This window comes from Emys orbicularis, chromosome 1, assembly GCF_028017835.1.
Source record: "Emys orbicularis isolate rEmyOrb1 chromosome 1, rEmyOrb1.hap1, whole genome shotgun sequence".
NCBI classification, from domain to species: Eukaryota; Metazoa; Chordata; order Testudines; family Emydidae; genus Emys; species Emys orbicularis.
This window is the reverse complement of record NC_088683.1, coordinates 49,667,626-49,693,455: the sequence shown is the minus strand read 5'-3', so window position 1 is coordinate 49,693,455 and position 25,830 is coordinate 49,667,626. Positions and strand designations below refer to the sequence as shown.

Below are 25,830 nucleotides of genomic sequence, written 5' to 3'. Positions count from 1 at the left end.
AAAAGCCAGCAGGGTGAGACTTAAAGCAAATCCTTTTGTTTGTATTGGGTTCTGTATTATAAACAATGACAAATCAGTGACCACAAGTGTTGTTTTTGGCAGCCACAACAGCATTGTTAGTGCATGACAACCCAAAAGAAAAGCTGACTGGAAACAAAAAAGAAATTGACTAGTCTAATTTTTAGTCACTAAGATGTCAGCGGGGAGCGCGGGGGTGGAGAGGGAGGAATGGAAAAAAACAAAACACAAAACAAATTTTTGGCCAAGTGCAACTAATAAAGTGCAAAACAGAGTGAGGAGTATGCATGACAATGCTCTTTTCAGGCCTGAAGTGTGAATGCCATAGTCAAAGCTCCATGCAGTTTTAGAGGCATGTCAGTCCAGTATTATCATCCTCCTGTGAAATCCATGTTATAAAATCAGGGTCTGCATTACAAGCTAACCCTTTTTTGAACTACTGCATCCTTAAGGTGAACTCAGACAACACGTTGTGAAGCATGGCATTAATATTCATTCACTATTTACAATAATAATTCTATATAAAAGATGCCAGTCTTGCTATTCAGTGCTTATAGAATGAATTTAATGCTAGTATTCCCCCAGACATCTGTGAGAGTGTAGTTGCTGGCCAGGGATTTTTGCCATTGACTTCAGTAGGGCCAGGATTTCACTTAAGGTATTTCAAAGTTCCAAGGACTGATCAGAATTTCTCATCTCGAGATCAACTGTAGCTCTGGTCATGAATTACCAAAACTTCCTGCCCTCTGATGTCTGTTTATCGGCTAATATAATACAAGTTTGTATTCTCATCCCATTTCTTAGTGGACATATCCAGGACACAAAAACAACCAAAACTGGCATTAATCAATATCTGGCCTGGTAGCCTGTAATGATACTGGCTTTGGTAGGACACTTCTGAGAGTGCCAATTCAGGACAAATTGCTCAGAGCAGGGCAGTTACAACCCAAGGCTGGGGTTCCTTTGCACATCAAGGCAAACCAAACCAGCCAAACAAAGAGGACTTCGGTTTTACCCCACTGGCTAACCAGGAGTCATACAAGTAATTCCTTTAGACACTCCAGTTTCCCAGTATCACCGCCAGGGCCACTCATTATGGGGCTGAATGGTTATGAAAACCAATACCCCAGTAAAAGAGAAAAGGTTCTCCCGATCCCAAAGGACCAAGCCCCAGACCCAGGTCAATATACAAATCAGATCTTACCCACAAATCACGCTGTTGCCAATCCTTTAGAATCTAAAATCTAAAGGTTTATTCATAAAAGGAAAAAGATATAAATGAGAGCTAAAATTGGTTAAATGGAATCAATTACATACAGTAACGGCAAAGTTCTTGGTTCAGGCTTGTAGCAGTGATGGAATAAACTGCAGGTTCAAATCAAGTCTCTGGAGTACATCCACAGCTGGGGTGGGTCATTCAGTCCTTTATTCAGAGCTTCAGTTTGTAGCAAGGTCCCTCCAGAGGCAAGAAGCAGTATTGAAGACAAAATGGAGGAGATGTAGCAGCCTTTTATAGTCTCTTGCTTTCTTTGTTCCAAAAACAAACTATCCAGCACATGGCATAGAAAAACCTTAGAGTTCTGTTCATAGGCATGTCCCTACATACCTTGCTGAGTCACAAGGTGTATCTGCCTTCTCTCAATGGGTCAATTGTATAGCGGATGGTCCTTAATGGGCCATCAAGCACGCTAGGCAGTGCTGACACCAAATTGTCTGGTGCGTCACCCAGAAGCATAGCACAAGTTTGAAATACAGACAGTATAGAGCCAATACTTATAACTTTAAATACAAAAATGATACATGCATCCAGATAGCATAATCATAACAAGCAAACCATAACCTTGACTTAGACACCTTATTTGACCCTCTTTATACAAGATTTGGTGCAACTACAGGACCTTGGTTGCAACAATGCTCTATACGGTCCCAATTCATATTAATAACGTCACACAGCCTCAGGAGACATACAGACTGAACTACACTCCCATGTTTAGATGTAGTCCCCCCCATGTACCAGTAGGAGCATATTGACAGAGGAGGAAAACTTGAACAGTTGCTTCCTGTGTCATACCTGGTCTGTGGACAGAGTGTGGAATTTGGTTACTTGAAGCTGTCAGTTCATCACCTTCTGAATACTTGGCAAATGAACATATTTTTGCTTTTTTTCCTTGAAAGTTTCTTCAGAAGCAGAGCAGAATGTAGAACTTATCCTAGGGAAAGAGAGCCCTTCTAATAGCCATTGCAATAAAACCAGTGTCTACCTGGTTTTCAGTGGTGACTTAGGGTTTAATTCAATAGTAAATGTTGTCATATCCTAGTTACAAAAGCTATTAGTTTACTTTTATGGTTAAAACCACAAGCATATAACAGAACACACTGGGCCATATTCAGTACTAGTTTAAGTGGCACAGCTCCATTGACTTCAGGGCCATAGGAACTGGGAGGGGGAGGAACAGATGCTAGCTCTACTCCAGCCCTCAGTTTGGGGGACTCCCCAGCTGTCTTCTTATTGCAGCTTCTGCCCTGCTGAGAGGTCCCCGTATCATACATGTCCCCATATCATATAGATGTGCTATTTTGCCTCTAAGTTCCATTTGTAGCTGGTCTGTTGCATTACGTTAAAGCTTTGCTGGATAAACTCCCCCCCACCCCCACCCCAAGATAAGATCTTTGGATCAGGGACTTTATCTTTTACTAAGCTTTTTGAGCAAAATGTAGTAAAATGTAGTAAAACCAGCTGGAAGTGCATAAAATTAGTGGATAAAATTGTTGGTGTCAGATTGGGTCAGATTGGTGTCAGAAATGACAAATATGTCATTTCTAAAAATGGAAATAAATAAAGAGCAGGTCAGTGAAATTCACAGATACTAAATTGGAAGGGGGTGTAACCAGAAAGAACAGAAATAACCCAAAGAGAATTAGGGAGGGAACCACAAAGAGACTTAAGTGTTGCAACTCTGAGTGCCACAACACTTAACTTTTAGGCACCTAGTGGGTTAAAACAAAACAAAACAAAAACCCAACACCCACAGGAACAACACTAATCCGCAAAGCCAAGTTAGGCACCTAGGCTCCCTAAATGACAAATGGGGAGAGAGATGCCTAAAAATGTGACCCACAAATGACAGCATGCTAGGCAGGGGCCTTCCTAAGCTAGCCAATGGGAAATGCTGAGGAGAAGGATGTGCACTAAGCCACACCACGCACTTCCCCCTCCCTGCCCTGAGATAGGTACATGAGTCCAGGTTGCAGGGAGGCACCTAGCTCTTCTTTGGAATCCACGAACAAGACCTCACCACCTGCAGTCAGACAGCTTAGGTGCTCAAGGTGTTTCTTGCAGGAATGAGTTAGGCCCCTGCGATGCTCCACACAGAACATCTGGTTAGAGCACTCACCTGGGATGTGGGAGACCCAGGGTTCATTGCCCCTCCTTCTTCCCTGAGGGGGGAGAAAAGAGGTGGGAGACACCTGTTCAAATGTTAGGCAGGTGCTTTTACTAGTTAGCTATGGGATATTCTGAATTGGGACTCCCTCAGTATCTTCTGCTGACGCTGTTCCACTGTGAATAAATCATTGTGCTAGAGAGAAATGACTAATCCAGTGTTTAGGACACCTTTCTACATTCAGCAGGAGTTTTGGGGATCACAGTGGAACCAAAACTGGGACTTAGGCATCAAAGTACTTTTGTGGTTCCCACACCTAAGACCAATTCCTGCTCAGACTAATGTTACAGACAAGTTTCTCAATTATTTCAACTAGAGCAGCATCAATCCCATTAGAGAAGGTTAGGAATATGGACAGTTCTAAAGTAACAAATTAAGATTCCTTAATATACTACCTTGCAAGTCTTTCAAAGTGAAAGTAATCTGAAATACAGATATTCATTGGAAGGGAGAAATCCAGAAAGCAGCAATGCAGAAAAAAAATATCTTGGAGTGATATTGGACAACAAGTTAGATTAGAGTTTGCAATATGATAAGGGAAAAAAGGCCTATGCAATTTTGGGTTATGTATGCAGAGTTATCAAGTCATGGAGCACGGAAAGGATAGTCCCTGTGGCTCTGATGACACTACACCTGGACACCTTAGAATCTGAGAGTTATTGACAAGTACAGAGAAGAATAATCAGAATAGTTAAGGGGCTAGAGAGCTTGATTTATAAGGAAAGACTTTAGAGCTAAATTTGCAAATAGTCTAAACAATGATTAAGGGGGACATCTCCACCAGTCTTTTTTGCGTCAAGTTTCCCACTGTTGCTGCCACCAGTTCAGCTCCATGGGTGATCGCAACAGAAGGAGTACTAGCGTAGACAAGGCTTCAGCAGCCATTGATGTTTTAAGCATGGCATCATCTAGACCAGGGATCGGCAACCTTTCAGAAGTAGTGTGCCGAGTCTTCATTTATTCACTCTAATTTAAGGTTCCGCGTGCCAGTAATACATTTTAACGTTTTTAGAAGGTCTCTTTCTCTAAGTCTATAATATATAACTAAACTATTGATGTATGAAAAGTAAATAAGGTTTTTAAAATGTTTAAGAAGCTTCATTTAAAAATTAAATTAAAATGCAGAGCCCCCTGGACCAGTGGCCAGGACCCGGGCAGCATGAGTGCCACTGAAAATCAGCTCACGTGCTGCCTTCGGCACGCGTGCCATAGGTTGCCTACCCCGATCTAGACCTAATCTGAGCAGGATGAGATGAGATGACCTAGTCCTTAAGATAAGGACAGCTGTCTGGAGTCCTGTCTATACTGGTACTCCCATTATTGCGATCACTGTGGTAGGATCAGTGGGAAATTTGAGACCAAAAAAGCCTCATTTAGACACTCCAGAAGAGGAGACATTAACCAACTACATATACTGTGAGGAAACACCACCAAGATGAAAAGGAATTATTTATGGAAGTACAGCTGGGCATAACTAGAAATAATGATATAAAATTAATTAAAAATATCAGTAAAAGCTTCCTAGGAGAGACAGCAAGTTAAACAGTAGCATGAACTACAAGAAAAGAGAAAGGCACAGTGCTGGAGATGCAATTAGTCTGGATAAAGTCCTAGACAATATACTGAGGGGAGCAACCCAAACTTGCAGAAAGATAGATCCCCCACTCCCATATCTAATGTTGCAAATACAAAAATCAAAGTCAACAAATGTAGTGTTTAAACAGCAAAACCAGAGTATTAAACAAAACAAACCAGGATCAATCACATTGAACGCATAACTAAACAAAATAACCATATGTTCTTATGCTGTGATCAGTGTTCTTCCTAACGTTAGTTCTATGTTTGTTGGCATTTTGGCTATGCTTAGATTTTAACGTGTTTGGGGGCAGGAATCAGGTATCTTGTTTATAATGCACAATGCACATTTATGGTGCTTTATAAATCATAGTGTGTTGATGGAATATTATGAAATATAGGACATCCCACCTTGACTGAGCTGGAATGATTGTTCTGGGGAAGTTTCACAATAAGGAAACAGCTTCGCTTCTTACATTCATGAGTTAAGACAATCATGCCCTGTAAGAAAACAGAAGAAATATGCAGCAGATGCGTTTTTAAAGTAAATATGACTCTTTTTCAGTATCTTCAGCACCCCTCATAGCTAGACCAGGTAACACAGCAACTCTGCCTCATTTTCCCTTCTTCTTTGAGGGGCTGCCCACCTTCCAGCCCACTCACTGATTCTTTGTTACAACCTCAGCCCAGGCCACTGATAACCCCTTCCCTTTTGGGGTATTAAAATGTCCAATATTTCAGGAGGCAAGCGAGCCTAGGTGAGGGGGACACAGCCTCTGGCTTCTTTGGGAATGGCTCACTTTTTCAAGGCCTTGATAAGCTGGGCTTGGTAGGGAATCCAGGCTCATCCACTCTCCTGGGTTCCAGACCAGAAACCCTGCACAAGATAAGTTCATGAACAGACAGCCATTGACAGACATCAATGGCTATTAGCCAAAATGGTCAGGAATGCAAGCCCATGCTCTGCACTTCCCTAAGCCTCTGACTGTTGGAATCGGTGACTAGAAGGCGAGGGATGGATCACTCCATAATTGCCCAGTTCTATTCATTCCCTCTGAAGCATCCAGCATCAGTCACTGTTGGAAGACAGAATACTGGGCTAGAGAGACCTGTGGTCTGACCCATTATGGCCGTTCTTATAACAAAGTGGTCAGCGTCAAGCTCTCCCAACCCCTTCATGTTCCCCTTGCCTACCTAGCATGCCTGTCCTTCAAGCTGTTCCTCAGTTACCCCTTTGATCTCATCCTCCAGGGAGTCCATTTTCCTGGGCAGTATCTCACCAGTCTGTTGCTGAAGGCTCCTGCTCACCATAGCTCTTCAGCTTCTTTAGCTGCCATCCCACCCTTCTGTTCAACATCTTTTTATCTCTGCAGCTGTTGTGAGTCCCCTGATAAGCCCCAGCTCAGCAGGCAGGCAGTTTCCCAATCCTAGTAACCCTTTAGTGGCCAAGACAGCATGGGGTCTGCACACCCCGTGACAGTATCCTTATTATTAAGTATTCACATTTGTACTTATTTGCATTCATATCAAGCAGAAATTAATGAGGTAATTTCACAGTAAACAAATTTACCAAAGACCTGGAGATGATAAAAATCTCAGATTCAAAAAGCCTACTTTGCGATTAATCTGCTCCATTCTAATGTCAATGTGTGCTTAACACTTTTAACAATAGCGTTCCAGGATTTAACACAAGGTGTACTGAGCACTTTATAAAGGCTGAGGCGGGAGCAAGGATTTCAACTCCCTTTGCACCGGATTTCCTCGAGATACCCGAGTTTACCTTTTCTTCTGAGGAAACCAGCTTTACAGGCCAAGTCTTGTATTTTAAAGTGGGAGTCTCCGTTTCTCTCCATAAACCTTTCAAGAAGGTTTGCTGACTGAGACTGAACTTGGCTCCATAGGAGGGCCGTCTTTAGGCCAATTCAACCAATTCCCCTGAATTGGGCCCCGCCCCTAAGAGGGCCCCGCGCCCAAGCCCCGGTATGGTGTACCGGCAAGACCCGGTGTACTGTACCCGGGTGGCCCGGCTTCCCCAGGGGGCAATTTAAAGGGCCTGGGGCTGGAGCCCCAGGCCCTTTAAATTGCCACCAGAGCCCCACTGCTGGAGCACTGGGGTAGGGCTGCAGGGCTCTAGGGGCTATTTAAAAAGTCCAGAGCTCCCGTTGCTTCTACCGCCCCAACCCTTTAAATAGCCTCTGGAGTCCCGCCGCTTCCCCAGGGCTCCCGCGGCTATTTAAAGGGCCAGGGCGGTGGAAGCAGGGGAGCCCCGGGCCCTTTAAATAGCCCTCGAGCCCCGGGCTGCTGCTGCTGCTGCTGCTACCCCGGTGGGGGAGGAGGAGGAGGAGGAGGGGGCACTTACTGTACAGGGTGGGCTGTACCCGCACCCTCTGCCCGCACCAGCCCCGCACCCCCTGCCCTACCCGCAGCCAGCCCCTGTCTCCAGCCAGCCCCGCACCCCCTGCCCTGCTTGCAGCCAGCCCCGCACCCCCTGCCCGCACCAGCCCCTGCTGCACCCCTGGCCCTGTCTCCAGCCAACCCCTGCCGCACCCCCCTGCGGCCCTGCCCAAAGCCAGCCAGCCCCAGACACCCCCCTGCCTGCACCAGCCCTGCACCCCCTGCCCTGCCCACACCAGCCCTGCACCCCCTGCCCTGTCTCCAGCCAACCCCTGCCGCACCCCCCTGCCTGAAGCCAGCCAGTCCCTCTGTCTCCAGCCCTGCCAACCCATGCCGCACCCCTCTGTGGCCCTGCCTGAAGCCAGCCAGCCCACCCCACATACCCCTGTCTCCAGCCAGCCCCACACCCCCTGCCCTGCCTGCAGCCAGACCCTACCTCCAGCCAGCCCCTGCCCTGCCTCCAGCCAGCCCCATGTCCAGTGGTGCCCTGCAGTTCCCAGGGCAGTAACCCTGCACACCTGCTTCAATGAGGGGGGGCAGGGAGCAGCTGGGACCCACAAATGTGCACACCGGGTGACCAGACAGCAAGTGTGAAAAATTGGGACGGGGGTTGGGGTAATAGGATCCTATATAAGAAAAAGACCCCAAAATCGGGACTGTCCCTATAAAATCGGGACATCTGGTCACCCTAGCACACCCCCAGGGAGTGGTGGGGACCCACACATGTGAAACGGAGCTCATTTCTAGTTCAGGCCCATCTTTTTAAAAAAGAACTTTAGGTAGGGTTAACATACATCTGTATTTTCCCGGACATGTCAGGCTTTTTGGTTCTTAAATCGCCGTCCGGGAGGAATTTTTACAATTTAAAATTTAAAAATTCCTCCTGGGAAAATACAGATGTATCTGTAACCGTGTCTGAAACCTGACAGATGTATGGTAACCCTATTGGTACAAAAAAATACATACTGTGGCACATCCCTTAAATCAGAACTTTTTATAGGGAACCAGTTGCTAAGAAATGAAAGGCTTTTTTTTACATTTTTTTTTTAAGTCATCCCTGCCAGGGCCCCAAGGAAAATGTTCGAATTGGGCCCCACACTTCCTAAAGCCCGCCCTGCTGATAGTCAGAGGCGTAGCGAGCGTCCTCTGTACCCTCCGACCGGAGGGGGCCACGCAAGGAAGGGGGCCCCTAAAAGTGGCAAAATAAATACCGCATTCCAGTTTCTGCATTGTAAGGGGCCCCGCCTGGACATATGTTCGGATGGGGCCACCGTTCGGAGGGGGCCACGTTCTTTGTTGCTATGGCCCTGCTGATAGCAGGTGTCCCGGTGAACCCCTGCCAGTTCTTTTAGGTCGGTAATGTGTTGTGCTTGGCATCTGAGTTCCCAGCTCAGCTACGGGTGGGGATGGGGTGTAGCAATCCCTGGGATCAGAGCTCTGGAGTGAACAGTGTTACACAGTACCAGGCAAAGACTGCAAACCCGGGGGCAGGAAATAAGACCCCGGGCACAATCCAGAAAGCGCTAAGGTGGGGGGGGGGCACTTTCCCAGCAGAAGGAAGATTCCGTTTGGGGGAGAGGGGGGGGGTTTCTGCCTGATCCCAGCAAACTGCTAGGGGTGGGGTGGGGGGGTCACCTGGAGGAGACCGACCCCAGGGAGCCCACCCTGCTTGACACAGCCCCTAAGCACAAGTGTGTGGGGCGAGTAAGCCCGAGAGGCGTCGCTATTCCTCTCCCAGTGCCCGAGACGCAGCGAGGCGGCACCCGGGGGTACGGGGCTCCTCGCACTCAGCGCCTGGGACGCTGCCCTGAGGACTCGGGGCCGGGGGTCCCAGCAGCCGGCCGGGCGCGCAGCGCGTCACCTGGAGGGAGCAGGCGGGTGGTTCCCGCAGCGGCGGATTCCTTTGGTGACTGCCCCCGAGGGGCGAGGCCAGCGGGGCGCGGGGGAGGGGGTCGGAGGGCAGGCCCCGTGGGCACAGCAGAGGCGGGGAGAGGGGCAGGGGAAGGAGGGAGGCAATGACATCAGCGCGGGCAGGGTGCATAAGGTGGGGGAGCCGCAGGAGCGGAGCGGACGCGGGAGAGTTTAGCAATTAGCTAGCGCCGCTGCAGCTCCCTGCGCCTAGCGCCGCCCGGCAGGCGGCCCGGGCACCATGCAGCGGTCCCCTCTGGAGAAGGCCAACGTCTTCTCCAAGCTTTTCTTCAGGTAAGAGCCGGGGCTGGGGACGGGGGCGAGGGGAAGGACCCTGCAGCGGGCGGCGGCATGCGAGGTGTGGCTTGGCTGGGTCCCCCGGCTCTCTGCACCCTCAGCCTCCAGGCTGTGTCCGCCGCGCGCCTCGGAGGGCCCCGGGGGACTGGCAGCGGGTAGTGACTGCGCGCGAGCGCAGGGCTGCCCCATCTGGAGCCCGGGACCCTCAGCCGAGTCTCCTCCGGGCACGTTGCCTTGCGCCCATTAGCCCCGGAATGTTTTGCAAAGAGAGCCGCGCTCGCCTGGTTTATTCCAGGAGGATCTTCGCGCCGTGGTCTTCCCTGGCACCTCGTGCCCGTGTTTTGAACACAAGGGGCGGCTGTGCAAGTGTCATAAATGATCACATCCATAATGGGTAAATTCCTTTGTAGTAGATTATCTGCGCAACCTTTGGTAAATTGCTCTACTTCTGAGCCTGGCTGTTGTACATTTAACTCCAAGGTGTGAGAACTTCGGGGAAATTTGCTTTGCAAGCACGTTTTTTTAAAGGTGATCTTAGGGACACCTTAGACATAAATCTCGCTTCCGACTGAGACGTGTCCTATGGGGACGAAAGTCCCTGGTCCCTTTTCTCTTCTTGTGTGTACAAGAGATTCTTTTTCGTCCCCCTCACCCACCACACACAGTGGAACAACATAGAAATCATACATTTGAAATCCTTTTACCTGGAGCTGTTACGTGTAACAGCTGATATTATACTAGAGAGATTAGAAAGACAAAAATCCTTCTCTCTATTTCCCCAACTTTGGGCATCTGAGAGCATACTGGGTACACCCAATTTCACGCAGCTAGGTAGTTTTCCTTGTTGTTTGTGTGGGTCCTACACGCAGCAATAGGGGTGAAAAAATCCGTTTATAAAATCGAAAATGTGATTATGAATGGTAGGGGGATTCTGGGAGGTGTGGTACCTCAGACAACTTTTAGCTTACCTTTTTAAAATGACTAAATTTCAGGATAACTATGCCTCTTAAAATGCTTTTTGGGAGACTAGTCCAGGCTCTATTTTGTTTTCATCTTAGTTATTTCTAGGGTACCTCACACAGTAAGAGTAAATACAGTATCTTAGAATCTTGATGCTTATGCCTCAATTAATACAATGCAAGAAAAGAAAATAAATTATTTCTGATCCCTGCTTTGGGCAAAATGTCCACGGTCTAAACTAGGGCTTAAATGCACGTGCTTCACATTAAGCATGTGCTTAATGGGCTTTGGATAAGACCCAAGATACTTAAAATCAAGGGGAATCTTTCTATTCACTTCAGTGGGCTTTGGATCAGGCCTGTTGTGAAGTTGAAATAAATATAAATCAAGGGGCAACTAAAATAACATACTTATTACTCTGTTTTAAAGAGATGTACTAAATATATACTCAAAATGTTTCCTTCTCCTGTCAACATTTAAACCATTTTATAATAATTAGTTTGACAGAAGAAAAGTCAACCCAGTGAAAATAAACTTCCTATGGGAAACCCCCCCCCCCCCCCCATCATGTAGAATATGGGCATACCTCCACAGTGAATGAGCCTGATAAAATAATAAATTTCTGGTACTACAAAGTTTTCTGTTTATTTGCTGTCTAGGACATTTACATTACAAGTGATTCCTCTACTCCTTCTCAAAATGTATAATATATTTTAGGATTCAATACTTTCTGAATATTTTATCTGATATATCAATAGATTAAAACTAGTTAGATGTGAAAACTGATGAATGTTAAGAGTTGCATCAACATTTTTCTTTTGGAAGGGTGCCAGAATACATAGTTCTTGTTTGTTAAATATCTGTCTGTTAAAAAGCCAACATTTTTTTAAAATCTATGAAAATGTATTAGTTTATTTGAAAATACATGCCTTCACTGTTCAGTTACCCAAATAGAGTATCTGTCTCATAGGGTCAAGATAAATTTCGGGGGGGGGGGGGGGGGGGGGAAATTATGCTACTCTATTTGCTAGAAAGCAAGCTGCCATACAGCAACAAGTTATAAGAAGTGAACAAAATTTAAGAAATACTATGTGAATACTCTAAGAAATACTAACTTTACAAAACCAGAACAATATTCTTGCATAGCATTAGGTAGACACTTGTAGACTCAAACTGGTTCATCCCATAAAGTTGTGATAAAAAGTTGAATTTGGTTGAGTTTTTCTAAAATGGTATAATTACACACAAATGAAATTCTATCTGCATAACAAGAGCAGCCCCAGTTCAAGAAAGCAGCCGCATTTAGAAAGCACTTAAGAATGTGCTTAACTGTAAGCATATGGCTTAAATGCTATCTCATGGACCAGGTGTGGTGCTCTCAAGTACTAATGTAGCATGAACAGAGCAGCTGAAATAAAATCAAGGAGTCAGTCCTTCCTTTGTTTATAAAGTGATAGGAAAAGTAACTTTTTCTTCCACACTAACAACAATTATTTAACGTTGTCTCATAATCTATCTCCATGTAGTTTAAGAAATCTTCACTTAAAACAGTGTCTACTGGGTTATGCTTCTTTCATAGCTTTGTATTTGTAAAATGCCAATCTGGATGTAATGTAGACTGAAGGTCACTATAGGACCATTTGAAATAATTGTGGCAAAATTTGCAGAGAAGATATCCACCAGGAGATTCTCAGTGATAAACATATAATTCATCATAGTGGTTCTCAACTATCTGATGACAGCATATGAAACATTAAATAGATTACTTTCTACAAACCTATGGCCAGATTCTTTGCTTAGATGCATCTGTCCTGCTTGGGAATTATGTGATCATAGCTGAGTGCGGAATTTGGGTCTTAGTTTGTAACTAATGTAGTTAAGGTAGATACATTTCAATACTGTATTTGTACATTTTCTTTAAAAATGTTTCCAATCCCTGCCCTAAAAGAAGTTCAGACAACAACAAGTTTTATAAAGGAGCAATGTCACATATTGACTCTTAACAAGGGAACTCTCTCTTTTTATATGACTATTCAAGAAAATGATCCAGTCTTGCAAAAAGAGAAAGAGGTTTGATTGTATAGACTATAAAAGTTCATAATTTAAAAATTAGCTATTTTCTGAAACATTTATAACTATGAATAAATAAGCAAGTTTTGGTTTAGAAAATTTCATTTCTTCAGTATGAAAAAATGTAAAGTAAACAAGGTAAGTAACATCAACTTTTACTAGGAAAACATTTTACGTGGAAAACATTCCACGTTATGCTGGAAGAGCATAATGAGTGGGGTCCCGCAGGGATAAGTTCTGGTCCAGTTCTGTTCAATATCTTCATCAGTTATTTAGATAATGGCATAGAGAGTTCACTTATAAAGTTTGAAGACGATACCAAGCTGGGAGGGGTTGCCAGTGCTTTGGAGGATAGTATTAAAATTCAAAATAATCTGGACAAACTGGAGAAATGGTCTGAAGTAAATAGGATGAAATTCAATAAGGACAAATGTAAAGTGCTCCATTTAGGAAGAAACCATCAGTTGCACACATACAAAATGGGAAATAACTGCCTAGGAAGGAGTATTGCGGAAAGGGATCTGGGGGTCATAGTGGACCACATGATAAATATGAGTCAACAGTGTAACACTTGCAAAAAAAGCAAACATCCTTCTGGGATGTATTAGCAGGAGTGTTGTAAGCAAGACACGAGAAATAATTCTTCTGCTCTACTTCGCGCTGATTAGGCCTCAACTGGAGTACTGTGTCCAGTTCTGGGTATCACATTCCAGGAAGGATGTGGACAAATTGGAGAGAGTCCAGAGAAGAGTAACAAAAGTGATTAAAGGTCTAGAAAACATGACCTATGAGGGAAGATTGAAAAAAATTGGGTATGTTTAGTCTGGAAAAGAGAAGACTGAGGGGGGACATAACAGTTTTCAAGTACGTAAAAGGAGGAGGGAGAAGAATTGTTCTTCTTAACTGCTGAGGATAGGACAAGAAGCAATGGGCTTAAATTGCAGCAAGGGAGGTTTAGGTTGGACATTAGGAAAAACTTCCTAGCTGTCAGAGTGGTTAAGCACTGGAATAAATTGCCTAGGGAGGTTGCGGAATCTCCATCATTGGAGATTTTTAAGAGCAAGTTAGACAAACACCTGTCAGGAATGATCTAGATAATACTTAGTCCTGCCATGAGTGCAGGGGACTGGACTAGATGACTTCTCAAGGTCCCTTCCAGTCTTATGATTCTATGATTTACACAAGTTATAATTGTGCTACTTCTATTTCTACCATAGCTCCAGAGTACATTTCTTCCTTTCTACCCCTCATGACAAGACACTAGTCTGTGCTTTGGAAACTTCTCATCTAGACAAATTCACAGTGGAAATAAGGTGTATGTTTTTAACATTCAGAGTAAACCACCATTGGAACAATTTACCAAGGGTGATAGTGGATTCTCCAGCACTGACAATTTCTAAATCAAGACTGGATGTTTTTCTAAAATATCTGCTCTAGGGATTATTTTGGGGAAGTTCTATGGCTGGTGTTATACAGGAGGGCAGATTAGATGATCATTGGTTCCTTCTGACCTTGGAATCTATGAATCTTGACTCAAAAAATAGACCCTGATCCAGGAAAGACTTAGGATATGTCTACACCACAAATTAAGGTGCAATTGCAGTGCAGGTAAGCATACCTGCTCCGGCTTTAATTTAGCTAGCATGGGAAACAGCAGCAATGAAGATGTGTCAGCATGGAACCTGGTGCAGGCTAGCAACCCAAGTATACACCCAGGATCCCAAATGGGTATCTGCTGGGTTGACCAGCCTGCATTGCCAGTTAGATCAAAGCTAGTGTGGGTATGCCAACTTGCACCACAATTATACATTAATTTTCAATGTAGATGTAGCCTTAGACAAAATAGTCCCATTGTCTTCATGAGGACTACTTAGTGTGTGAAGTTAAGCAAATGCCCCCTTTGCACACTGACAGCACCTTCCATCCAAGGATTTCAAAGTACTTTACATATGTTCATTAGTTGTCACCATATCCCTGTGAAATTGGAAAAATATTTATATAAATAATAAGTATCATTATTTTGTAGCTGAGGTAAATGATACATAGAGATTATGCCCACATTTGCAGAAGTGGCCCCTAGCTTTGGGCACATCAGGTTTTTGGTGTCCAACTTTCAGCATCTAGGGCCTGACTTTCAAAGGTGCTGAGCACTGATCAATCTGATTGAATTCGGTGACAGCTGTGGGTGTTGAGCATCTCTGAAAATCAGCCCCTAAATTTTGAATGCCAATCCTCAAAACCTTGAGTCCACTTTTTAAAATTTGGGTGCAAGAAATGTCTCCAGTGTGGAAGAGGAAATCTGTTGTATAACCTGGACTAGTACTCTGATCTCCATATTACAAATCCTATCATTTCAATCCCAGTGCAATCCTCCCTCTGCTAACATGTTTAAAGTCCATCCCTGGGTAAGTCTGAACCACCAGTGTTTCAGTTAACAGCCAAAAGTACTAGTTCCACGGCAACTAATGGAACCTCTTCCTATATGGCTATTTCATCCATCCAAAATACAACTGCCCAAATCAACATGTCTGAGTTTTCTGAAAGATGCCAAAAGGCTCTTAGCTCTGTGATAGGATAAAAACTTGTAATGGGTATGTACATTTAAACCAGAATAAATATTTGAAATATTTAAGAACTTATCCATTTTTTACACTTATTCTATTTTATCAGGAAGGAGGGCAATGCAGTTAAATCCTTGAAGTATTTTTAATTACTAAAAATTGACAGTGAAAGCCATCTTATTTATATTATAGTAGCCTCTAGAAGCTCTAATAAAGATCAAGGACCTCATGTGCTAGGCACTGTACAAAGATGTAGTGAGAGAGTCGCCACCTTGAAGAGCTTACTGTGTAAATAGACACCACAGGCAAGGGGTGGGGAAAAGGAAGTATTATTCTCATTTTACAGATGGGTAACTAAGGCACAGAGAGCTTAAGTGATTTTCCCAACATCACACAGGAAGTCTATGGCAGAGGAGGAAATGAATCCAGACCTCCTGAGTCCCAGACCAGTACTTCAACCACCAAATCATGCTTCGTGTGTGGGAAAGTTAATTCAGAATGTACCTGAAACAAGCTATTACAATCAAGTTCCATACAAAAGATACATATACGAATTCTTGCTCTCTTGAATACCCACATGTTTGACATATTTTCACTTCAATGGGAATAGTAATTTCTCTTGCATGAGAGAAGAAGTCAGTATACCCATGGATGTTTATTTCTTCATTAATCCCAGTTAACGCCCTGTCAATTGTTCAATAAGATATTTAGTTCTGTTCACAAATAAGTCAGTGATGCTGGAATAAACTATAGATTTGGAAAGGATCTCTCTGTTTAAATGCTTTTATTCCACAACTTTTTGAATAGCATGTGAAAACTACACTGGACCTCAGTACATAATGTGCCCATAAAGGCATAGATGGACAATGAGTGTGTCAAACCCAGGGAAACTCATGGTTTTAGTGGCAAAATGTTCTTGCTGGGGGATATTCGAAAGAATGGATATTTTGAGGTCTCTGCCAAGACACATAATGGCCAGACTTTAATGAACAAACCTGTGACTACCAAAGTGATTGTATTTGCAAACTGTGCAATCATTTGCAAAATGATTTCACACTACTCGTGGTTGTCCTAAATTTGCAAAGCTGTTGGTTTCGTCTCTTAGCTGTCCAGGTCCTCTTTCTTAACTGTTGAAAACTGAGCAGATATTTTAGTCTGCCAGTAGAAAGACCATTACTGTAGATCTGATAATTAATTCTGATTCTAGTCCTGATAGATAAAAGATTCAGGATTAAATCTTGCTTACCTTAGGCCAGGTCTACACTACCGCGGTAGTTCGACAGCTGGCAATCGAACTTCCGTGTTCGATTTATCACGTCTGGTCTGGACGCGCTAAATCGATCCCAGAAGCGCTCGCCGTCGACTGCGGTACTCCAGCTCGGCGAGAGGAGTACCGCGGAGTCGACGGGGAGCCTGCCTGCCGCATGTGGACCGCGTCTGAACCGCGGTAAGTTCGAACTAAGGTATGTCGACTTCAGCTACGTTATTCACGTAGCTGAAGTTGCGTACCTTAGTTCGAATTTGGGGGTTAGTGTAGACCAGGCCTTAGTCACACGAGGACTCCAACTGAACTCATTGAGACTATTTCTGTGAAAAATACAAACAAGATTTGGCCCTTACTGACCTATACAACATTTCTAGTCATTTTATTGCTATTGTTCATCTTCTGACTTATGCAGAACTTAACAGATTTCTCTAAAGTTAATTTTAAAATCTAAAGACATCTTACTACTGAACTATTTCAAATAATTTTAGAAAACTAACCTAATACTTAAAAAAAATATATTCAAAATAACATTGAAACAAATGGTAATTTTTTTTTTAAAAAAGGGACAGATATTTAGGGGTACAAACCATATTTCCTAGTTAAAAGACAGCGTGAAGTGAGGTTAGTTCATTGACTCAGAATTAGTTAATATCTAAAAACAAAAGAGCCTTCTCTTGAGCCAGCTTTTCCATTGCTACGTGCTTTAGCAACTAAATATTATTGCTAGACCTGTTTACAACTAATAGCCGACATTGTGTTTTCATGGATCCACTCTATAATTGAAAGTTCAGTGGATGTATCTCTGTTGCTTATGACAAGCTTCACATTTACCTATTGTGACAAAGTTCCTCCTCTACCTTGGTGGGTCCTGCGCTTATTGGCAGATTTTCTTGCCTCAGAGATTCACCATGTGGGTTGGGGAACAGCCCAGAAACCTTCCCCTCTGGAAGAACCCACAGTCCAGGTCAATTGGGAGGTTTGGGGGGGAACCCGGGCCCACCCTCTACTCCAGGTTCCAGCCCAGGGCCCTGTGGATTGCAGCTGTCTATAGTGCCTCCTGTAACAGTTACATGACAGCTACAACTCCCTAGGCTACTTCCCCATGGCCTCCTCCAAACACCTTCCTTAGTCTCACCACAGGCCCTTCCTCCTGGTGTCTGATAACGCTTGTGCTCCTCAGTCCTCCAGCAGCACACTCTCAGTTCCTTGTACCTAGCTCCTCACACTCACACCACAAACTCAAGTGAGCTCCTTTTTAAAGCCCAGGTGCCCTGATTAGCCTGCCTTAATTGATTCTAGCAGCTTCTTCTTAATTGACTCCAGGTGTCCTAATTAGCCTGCCTGTCTTAACTGGTTCTAGCAGGTTCCTGATTACTGTAGTGCAGCCCCTGCTCTGGTCACTCAGGGAACAGAAAACTACTCATCCAGTGACCAGTATATTTGCCCTCTACCAGACTCCTGTACCCCACTGGTCTGGGTCTGTCACACTATCCAAATCAAATAATGACAGACTTTAATGCATTTAATATCTTTTACCCTTATATGGCACACCACATGTGTATCTTTGTTCCTAGAATGTGCCCTATTTTGGTTTTCACATATAGACTGGGCTTCATAGTTATAATACCTCAAAAACATGAAGTAGTATTGACCATCTTACTAGCTGTAAAAAGCACTATGCAAAGGAAAAATCAAAATTCTGCTAAAAAGGCAGGATCCCAAAAGCCACTTCTAGATCACATTACTCAGTGGCGAATCCTGGACAATAGCCAGAATAAATGTCACATATTTGAAAATGGTCATAAAAAATGTAAATCTTGTCCAAGATTTTCCATTGAGTAATTCTCATTAAGATTAGCTATTGGGACCCTGGGGTTTCAACAGAACATTGATTATTCTACAAACAGTGCTATTCACAGTTAGTGGCATAGTCAATGATATTGCAGCTAAATGTTTTCCATGTTAAATAACACTTGACAGCAAACACAAATGTTCATTAAGAGAGAAATTTAATTCTTCAGTTTTAGTGATCTGCAAAGAAAGCATATAAATTAATAAGATCCACATTTATCTCCAACTCTTTGAAGCAATAAATATAATGTTCAGAATATTTGTTCAATTTTTTCTTATATTTTAATCATGCTTCTTCAGAGCTGCAAAGAAATATATCTCAGCCATACAAAATTAATGCAACATGTTGTATAAACATTTTCTATCCTAATGTCTGATTTCATATAGAATGTTTTAAAATTATGGTAAGTGGAGAATAATGTTAGAGGTTTGATTCAGCCAGATAAATACACAGGGCATTGGTCCCATTGTGGTGGAAAGCTCACAGAAAGGAGGAATGAAACAAGACACCTGCAACCCCTGCATTTGGGGGACCTGAGACTGCACAATGCATTTCCAGGAAGTGGTGGTGCTGTCTGGTGATAAATTGTTGCACTGTGGATGTTCTGAAGCATCTCCAGCCATGCTTTAAAGCTGTCCTCACCTGGTCATGCACTGCCTGCCATCCCCTGAAGGTTAAATTTCACACCTGGAATGAAGCTGCCATCACAGGTGTAAAGTGGGTATGAGATATGCACTTCCCTCTACTAGCCATGTTGATTCAAGCACAAAGTCTTTCATATGTTAGGTAGGGAAGCTCCCAGGGTTGGGGAAAGGATCCCAGGTCTCAGCCATAGGCCTCTTCACAAACATCAACCTTCCTTCCTAGGGAGACCAGAGTTAACTCCTGGAATAAGCACCACACTTAACAACAGAACACTTTTATCTAACCCTGGGAAAGCCAGGAATACCCCTAGGTCAAGGATCTCTAGCAGGGATTACACACATTCCCTTGCCCCTCTTACAGCATACATCTCCCCTTGCATAGCTAAATACACACAGACTCTCTGCCCCATGCCAGTGCAATCCCCTCCCTGCTTTGGGTCAGTCCAACCTGTCCATGCACGCTGGTCTGTTGCTGGCATGTGGTGGGAGCTCAGAATTGTGTGTTGGTTACTTGGTCTCAGCTGTCCAGTCAGCTCTGAGCTGACAGGGGGGAGGGATAGCTCAGTGGTTTGAGCATTGGTCTGCTAAACCCAGGGTTGTGAGTTCAGTCCTTGAGGGGGCCACTTAGGGATCTAGGGGGAAAAAATCTGTCTGGGGATTGGCCCTGCTTTGAGCAGGGGGTTAGGTTAGATGGTCTCCTAAGGTCCCTTACAACCCCATGATTCTATGAAAGTTTACAAAAGTCCCCTTTTGCCAGCTACCTAAAGGGGATGACAGCGGAGCCAGGATCTCCTTTGCAACAGTCAATAGAGCTGACCAAGTGTGTAGTAGTGTACACAGCACCTGTTGAAATGGTGTCGAGCAGTGCCGGCTCTGGCTTTTTTGCCGCCCCAGGCAAAAAAGCCTCCGGCCGCCCCCCCCCCCCCCCCCGCGGGGGGGGGGGGCGGAGCCGGGGGGGGCGGCGAGCCCCGGCGGGGGCTCCGCTCTCCCGCCGGGGGGAGGGCGGCCGGAGCCCCGGGGCGAGGGCGGCGAGCCCCGGCGGGGGCTCCGCTCTCCCCCCGGCGGCCGGGGGCAGGGCGCGGGGGGGGAGGGCGGCGAGCCCCGGCGGGGGCTCCGCTCTCCCCCCGGCGGCCGGGGGCAGGGCGCCGGGGGGGGGAGGGCGGCGACCACTCTCCCCCCGGCGGCCGGGGGGAGGGCGCCGAAGGGGAGGGCGGCCGGAGCCCTGGGAGGAGGGCGGCGAGCCCCGGTGGGGGCTCGGCTCTCCCCCCCCCCCTCCCGGCGGCCAGAGCCCCAGCGGGGGCAGGGCGGCGAGCCCCGGTGAGGGCTCGGCTCTCCCCTGGCGGCCAGAGCGCCGGGGGCAGGGCGGCGAGAGGGCGGTGAGCCCCGGCTGGGGCTCGGCTCTCCCCCCGGCGGCCAGAGCGCAGGGCGGCGAGCCCCGGCAGGGGCTGGCCGCTCTCCCCCCGGCAGCCGGGGGGAGGGCGCGGGGGAGGAGGGCGGCCAGAGCGCCGGGGGGAGGGCGGCGAGCCCGGCTGTGGCCCCGCTCTCCCCGGCGGCCCGAGCGCCGCGCCGCCCCCCTCCAGGTGCCGCCCCAAGCACCAGCTTGGTTGCCTGGTGCCTAGAGCCGGCCCTGGTGTCGAGTAAGTCAGAATTCCTGCAGGGCAGCTCCTCTGCACACCTTGCAGCAGGGGCCACAGCTGAATTTCCACATTTTGGCTACAGCAAAGTAGTTCTTTGGCCATGCCTGCTTCTACACCTGCATGTCTACATAAGGACTGGGGGAGGGGGAGGGCCAGATATGTTTTGTCCATGCCAGGGATTCCTCTATGCTGGGGAAAACCCCACATTGCTGGTTAAACCAACTTTGAGGCTACTTGTGACTTCAGAGGGATAGGAAGCAGCTTTAAGCAGGGCCAGGATTTGGCCGTGTTGAGAAGACAGCATCAGCTAATAGAGAAAAGGTAGTACTCTCTAGCAGGGCAGAGAAGTTCATCCAATAGGTTTGAATTTTCTCATGTGGGATAAGGTTGAGCAAACTGGAAGAGCAAATAGCTACAATAAGAGATGTATTGTAGAGTGCTAAAGGGAGGGAATATTAAAGAAAAAGGTTAGTTAGAAAACAAACAAAAGAAAAGTTAAAACAATGTGTCACGTACATGGTATCCTTGTGTCTTGTATCCTTATGGTGTGTATTTTGTTACCAGGCTGTCAATAGAAGAGGTGGAACTTGTTTTCCTTCTTTTTTTCTTACCTACAGTTCACCCTTGAAACTTGTCTCCAGCTGGGTTTCATGTATATGTGCCCATAATAACATCCCTAGTTAGTTGCAAGACTGACAGCACTACAGGTTTCTCTGTGAAAGAGTTCATTAAATGCCAGCCAGTAATCCGGTGGCATTTGCTAATACAGTATAATGCTTTAAGGCCAATCTGTTTCCCTTCCTCCTTGCTTTCTTTGTTTCAAAAATTATTTCTCACTGACAACAGAAATGAGAACCAGAAATTAGGAATTAATGTTGTTATCTCACAAATTAAGGGTTGCTCTGGCTCCATTGTGCTGCTTTGGTGTTGCAAATCATCTATAAAACTGGCTTAACTGGCTAGCATAATTTAGCATCACCAGACCAGTGCAAAAATCTGGTGAATCTGCCCCCCCAAATTATTATTATTATGGGTTATTTATGGATGTGCATGGTGCTTTTAAAACACATACAAGCAGGATTTGCTTCCTGACAGCAAAACCCAAGGAGTTTTTGAAAACCCACCTTGAGGGACAAGCATAATTGCAAGCTGCCTCTTAACACCACTATGCGCAGCAGCCTGAAGCTAGTTGATGCAGCAGCCCACAAATTGAACAGAGCTGGCTGGGGAGGGGACAGGGCCAGAGCATCCAGGAGATGCACTGAGGCCATGGGGTGCTATACTATGGGGGTTATACCGGCATAGCTACAGCTTTGTAGCTAAGTGGCATAACCCTGTAGTGTCGAGACAGCCTGAGACTTTTCGATTCCTGTAGGAACACCACATCTCCAAGCAACGGTAGTTAGATTGACAGAAGCTGTATCTACACCTGGGATTAGGTTGGCATAGCTACAGTGTTCAGAGGTATGGATTTTTCACACCCCTGAGTGATGTAGCTATGTTGACCTAAATTTTAAATGTGGACCAGCTGTGAGCCAGCATGTCCTGGCACTGCTTCCACCACCAGAGTCTTCTACAATCTTGGTTGCTGTTGAGAGAAGCACCCCCAGTGGAATCCCTGGAGGAAGGTGATGTTAGCACTGCTTTGCCTGCCCATAAAGTGAATCCAGCTTGAGTGCAGCTGCTCCAATGGGTGGAGATTCCACTTATGCCCACAGGGTTGAATCAAACTAGTCTTTAAGGAGGGACCTATGCACTTACAAGCTAATTTGGGTGGGTGAAATACACACAGTTAAGGATGAGGGAGAATTGTAGTTGATCAGCAACTCAAGCCACATTTTCATGGGTACAGTAGACCTGTGTTATATCATGCTATTTTTCTGTAACAGTCACTCTGCTTACTCCAACTACAATCAATTTTGTTTCTTCAGTCTGTGGCAAACTGGTCAGTTCGATTCTAATAAAAAATACAAATAAAGGAAAATGTGTGAAAAGAAATAATGCAATATATATGGAGTATGAAACTGTAAATCATTTCCCCCCTTGTCTCAAGATAGGTAAGGTAGGGTTTGCTTACTACAGTTTTCAAGCCCATTGTACAAGGCCTTAGCTTGAGGGTACTCATCAAAGTCAGTCCGAGGCACGGAGCTTTAGTACAGTGTTTTTGGCATTAAGGGGTCTCTTAGGAGCTCTCTCAGCTTACTTGCATTAGCTACAGTAGCTATTTAATGGACCCTTGCTTACATTCATTTATGATTGCCAGATTTTCTGAATGTACAACAGCTTCTTTTATGAAACAAATTCGTAAGTGTTTTTGTTTCTGAAGGACAAGGGATTAGCAGTGTTTGTATAAGCCATGTACAATATCAACAGCTACTATTCCTTTCTACCATCCTGTTCATGCTCTAAGTCATCATTTGCAATGATCACCCAGGCTCTTCAGTTAATGAAATTATGGCTTATTTTAAGTACAGAACATATTAAAATGAATTAGAAATCAATTTCTGAAGTCATTGACCACTAACTCCAGTAGCAAAAAGTTCATGAACACATACACTTTTTCCTATGGTTCTTCAGAACAGAGTCTGACAGTTGGCTTTACTGTGACATATGAACAGTGTCTGCCTTTTCATGTAAACTGCAGTTAAGGACTGAGCTGAGACCAAACAATTTATCTGGAACTGTACATTTCTGTTGTCGCAGCAATGAAAAACAATCCTTTTATTACTGAAAGCACATTCTCTCTGTGGTGTTTAAGCTAGATATAAATGCCCACTTGGGAAATATTTAATTTCCCCAAGTGCTTTATGTACTGAATAGCTAGGATTATTGATTTATGTTTCATATGATTAATTGCCTTTTAATATGATAGATTAGATTGTGTATACACATGTACTTTCACACAGTCACATACACACATGCACTATGAGCCTGACTCTCATTTACGCTGAGGCCCTTGTACACTGTTCTGTATTACATTTTCATCCATTTTAGGGCCCCTTTATGCTGCCAATGTAATGGGGCCTTAGTGTAGCTGAGAATCTGGTCCATTTTTTTAATATAATATACACAAACACACAGTTAAATCTACACCAAGACTCACCTCCAATAAGCAACTCTAAGTAACCACTTTAAAACATTCCTTATTTTTCGCCTGAAGATTTGTTTGACCCTTAGTTACAGACTGTCTTTTCTTGGCAATAAATTATGCAGGTCTTTTGCTCTTAGATGGTAACTATTTTGAAATCTATGTTTGTTAGATCACAATTTTTATCATATTCCTAAGTCATATGTTTGTCTATGCGACACACATTTATACACATAGACAGTCATCATTCACAATCTGTTTCTTTCCATATTAGCTATACAATTATTTTGGAGAAAATGTATCATAGTTAACAATGATAGCCAAGCATATTTTCCATGTTACCTTGGGTATCTGTAAAATATACCATCACTTTTCGTAAATCTTAAATTCATTTGCTAATTGTATTTTGTTTTACTTGTGTCTTCAGATGACCTTATTAACAGATGATGACATAAAATTATGAACAGGATTACTTGGGAATAGTGTTCTATAACACACGTAGTGAGTAGCAGGCATTTCAGATACTGAATAGATCAGACAAGGGTTTATAAAGAATTTCCCCTATGGATCAGCAATTTAAGGGCCCCTTTCTGCTCTGTTTGAAGTCAATGGAAATGTTGCAACTGACATCAATACAGTAAGATGAGTTCCCAAATCATTCTCAAGCTGATAGTGTCCAAAAATTGTTAACCAAAGTTATTCCCTGAAAGCATGGATATTTGGCATTGCAACTTTCATTAATAATGCAGCTCCATTAATGTTAAACCAGTCTATTGCTCTAAGAATGTGCTCTTTAAGTTCTGTATTAACTTCATAATGACAAAAATAAATGGAAGTTAGGGATGAAAAAATATCTTCAGCACACGCATTATACTAAGAGGCCTTCAAAAAGTCTTGTGTAACATGCAATGCAAGCGGCTCTGCATGCAATTAATGCTGTAATTTAGAATTTTCTTGCTTATATGAATATAACTTCTATCTCTACTATAACATTATTTTGTAATTTAATAGTCATGATAATGGAGACTATAAATTACTGGAAATATAACACAAAGGGCCCAATCCTCTATTCAGTTAACTCCTACTGATTATAATGAGAGTTTGTATGTAAGAAAGCCAGTGGGATCATGACCCAAATGGTCAAATGTAAGAACTCTGAAACTGTTTGTTAATGTTATCTATATATATGTACCAGATGTTTTCAGTAGCTACATCATTCTTGGTAAATACAATATAGTTTCATAGTTTATTATATAATATGTTGTATGGTGACTTATCTATGCAATGCTGGATTGTGCTTTAATAGCTAAACCAACTCCAGAATTAACCTTAGAAACTGATAGTTGTTATTATTTTCTTTCTGCTTAGATGGACGAAACCAATTTTGAAGAAGGGTTATAGACAACGTCTGGAACTATCAGACATATATCAAATCCCTTCTGCGGATTCGGCGGATAATCTTTCTGAAAAATTGGAAAGGTATGACAAAGTATGTATTTTGTTAGCATTATCTCATGATCTGGAAGGCAGCAACTAGGTCTGGAAGAATGAGATAGAAATGGTGGAGGTATCAGCTTAGTTAACTTAATTAATTTATTGAAACTTGACAGCAGAAACACTGGAACAATAGATGTTTCAGATGTTTTTAAGCTCTGGTCAGATTTCAGACAGTAAATGGAATATGGCTCAGTTCAGAAAATTTTGAAGCTATGTAGTAGCTTCCAAAAAATGGGTCACTTTGTGTCTGTCACCAGGCTCACAACCTCAGTGTCAGTTCAACACCCCTACCTCCTTCCTCCCCGCCATATCCAGGTCATCACCACATCTTATTGTTTGTTTTTTTGTTCTATACCATCTAAAAAAATTCCATCCTTTCCTTTATGTCTCCAGGGCTAAAATGCTGGTTGTTTCCTTATTTCTCTTAGGCAGCCTCCTCTGCCCTGGCCTTCCTGATTACCACCTTGGCCTCCACCACTTGCTACCACAGCTAAAAATCTACTGACTTCCTGTATCATGTTCCGGCATCTCATTCTTTCTTGCAAGACCTTTGCATTACTTCACTCCTGCCTACATCTCTGCTCCCATTTCTTTACTCTGACAGTGCCTCTCTCCTCAC

General features: G+C 44.2%; 1 protein-coding gene across 1 annotated transcript in view; it reads left to right on the top strand.

The window, feature by feature from the left end:
- Positions 1-9,579: 9,579 nt before the first annotated feature.
- Positions 9,580-25,830, top strand: part of CFTR (CF transmembrane conductance regulator) — a 134,572-nt gene continuing 118,321 nt past the window's right edge. The window contains exons 1-2 of the mRNA XM_065401426.1: positions 9,580-9,632; positions 25,083-25,193. Of these exons, the coding sequence (XP_065257498.1) occupies positions 9,580-9,632; positions 25,083-25,193 (164 nt within the window). The remainder of the gene's footprint in view (positions 9,633-25,082; positions 25,194-25,830) is intronic.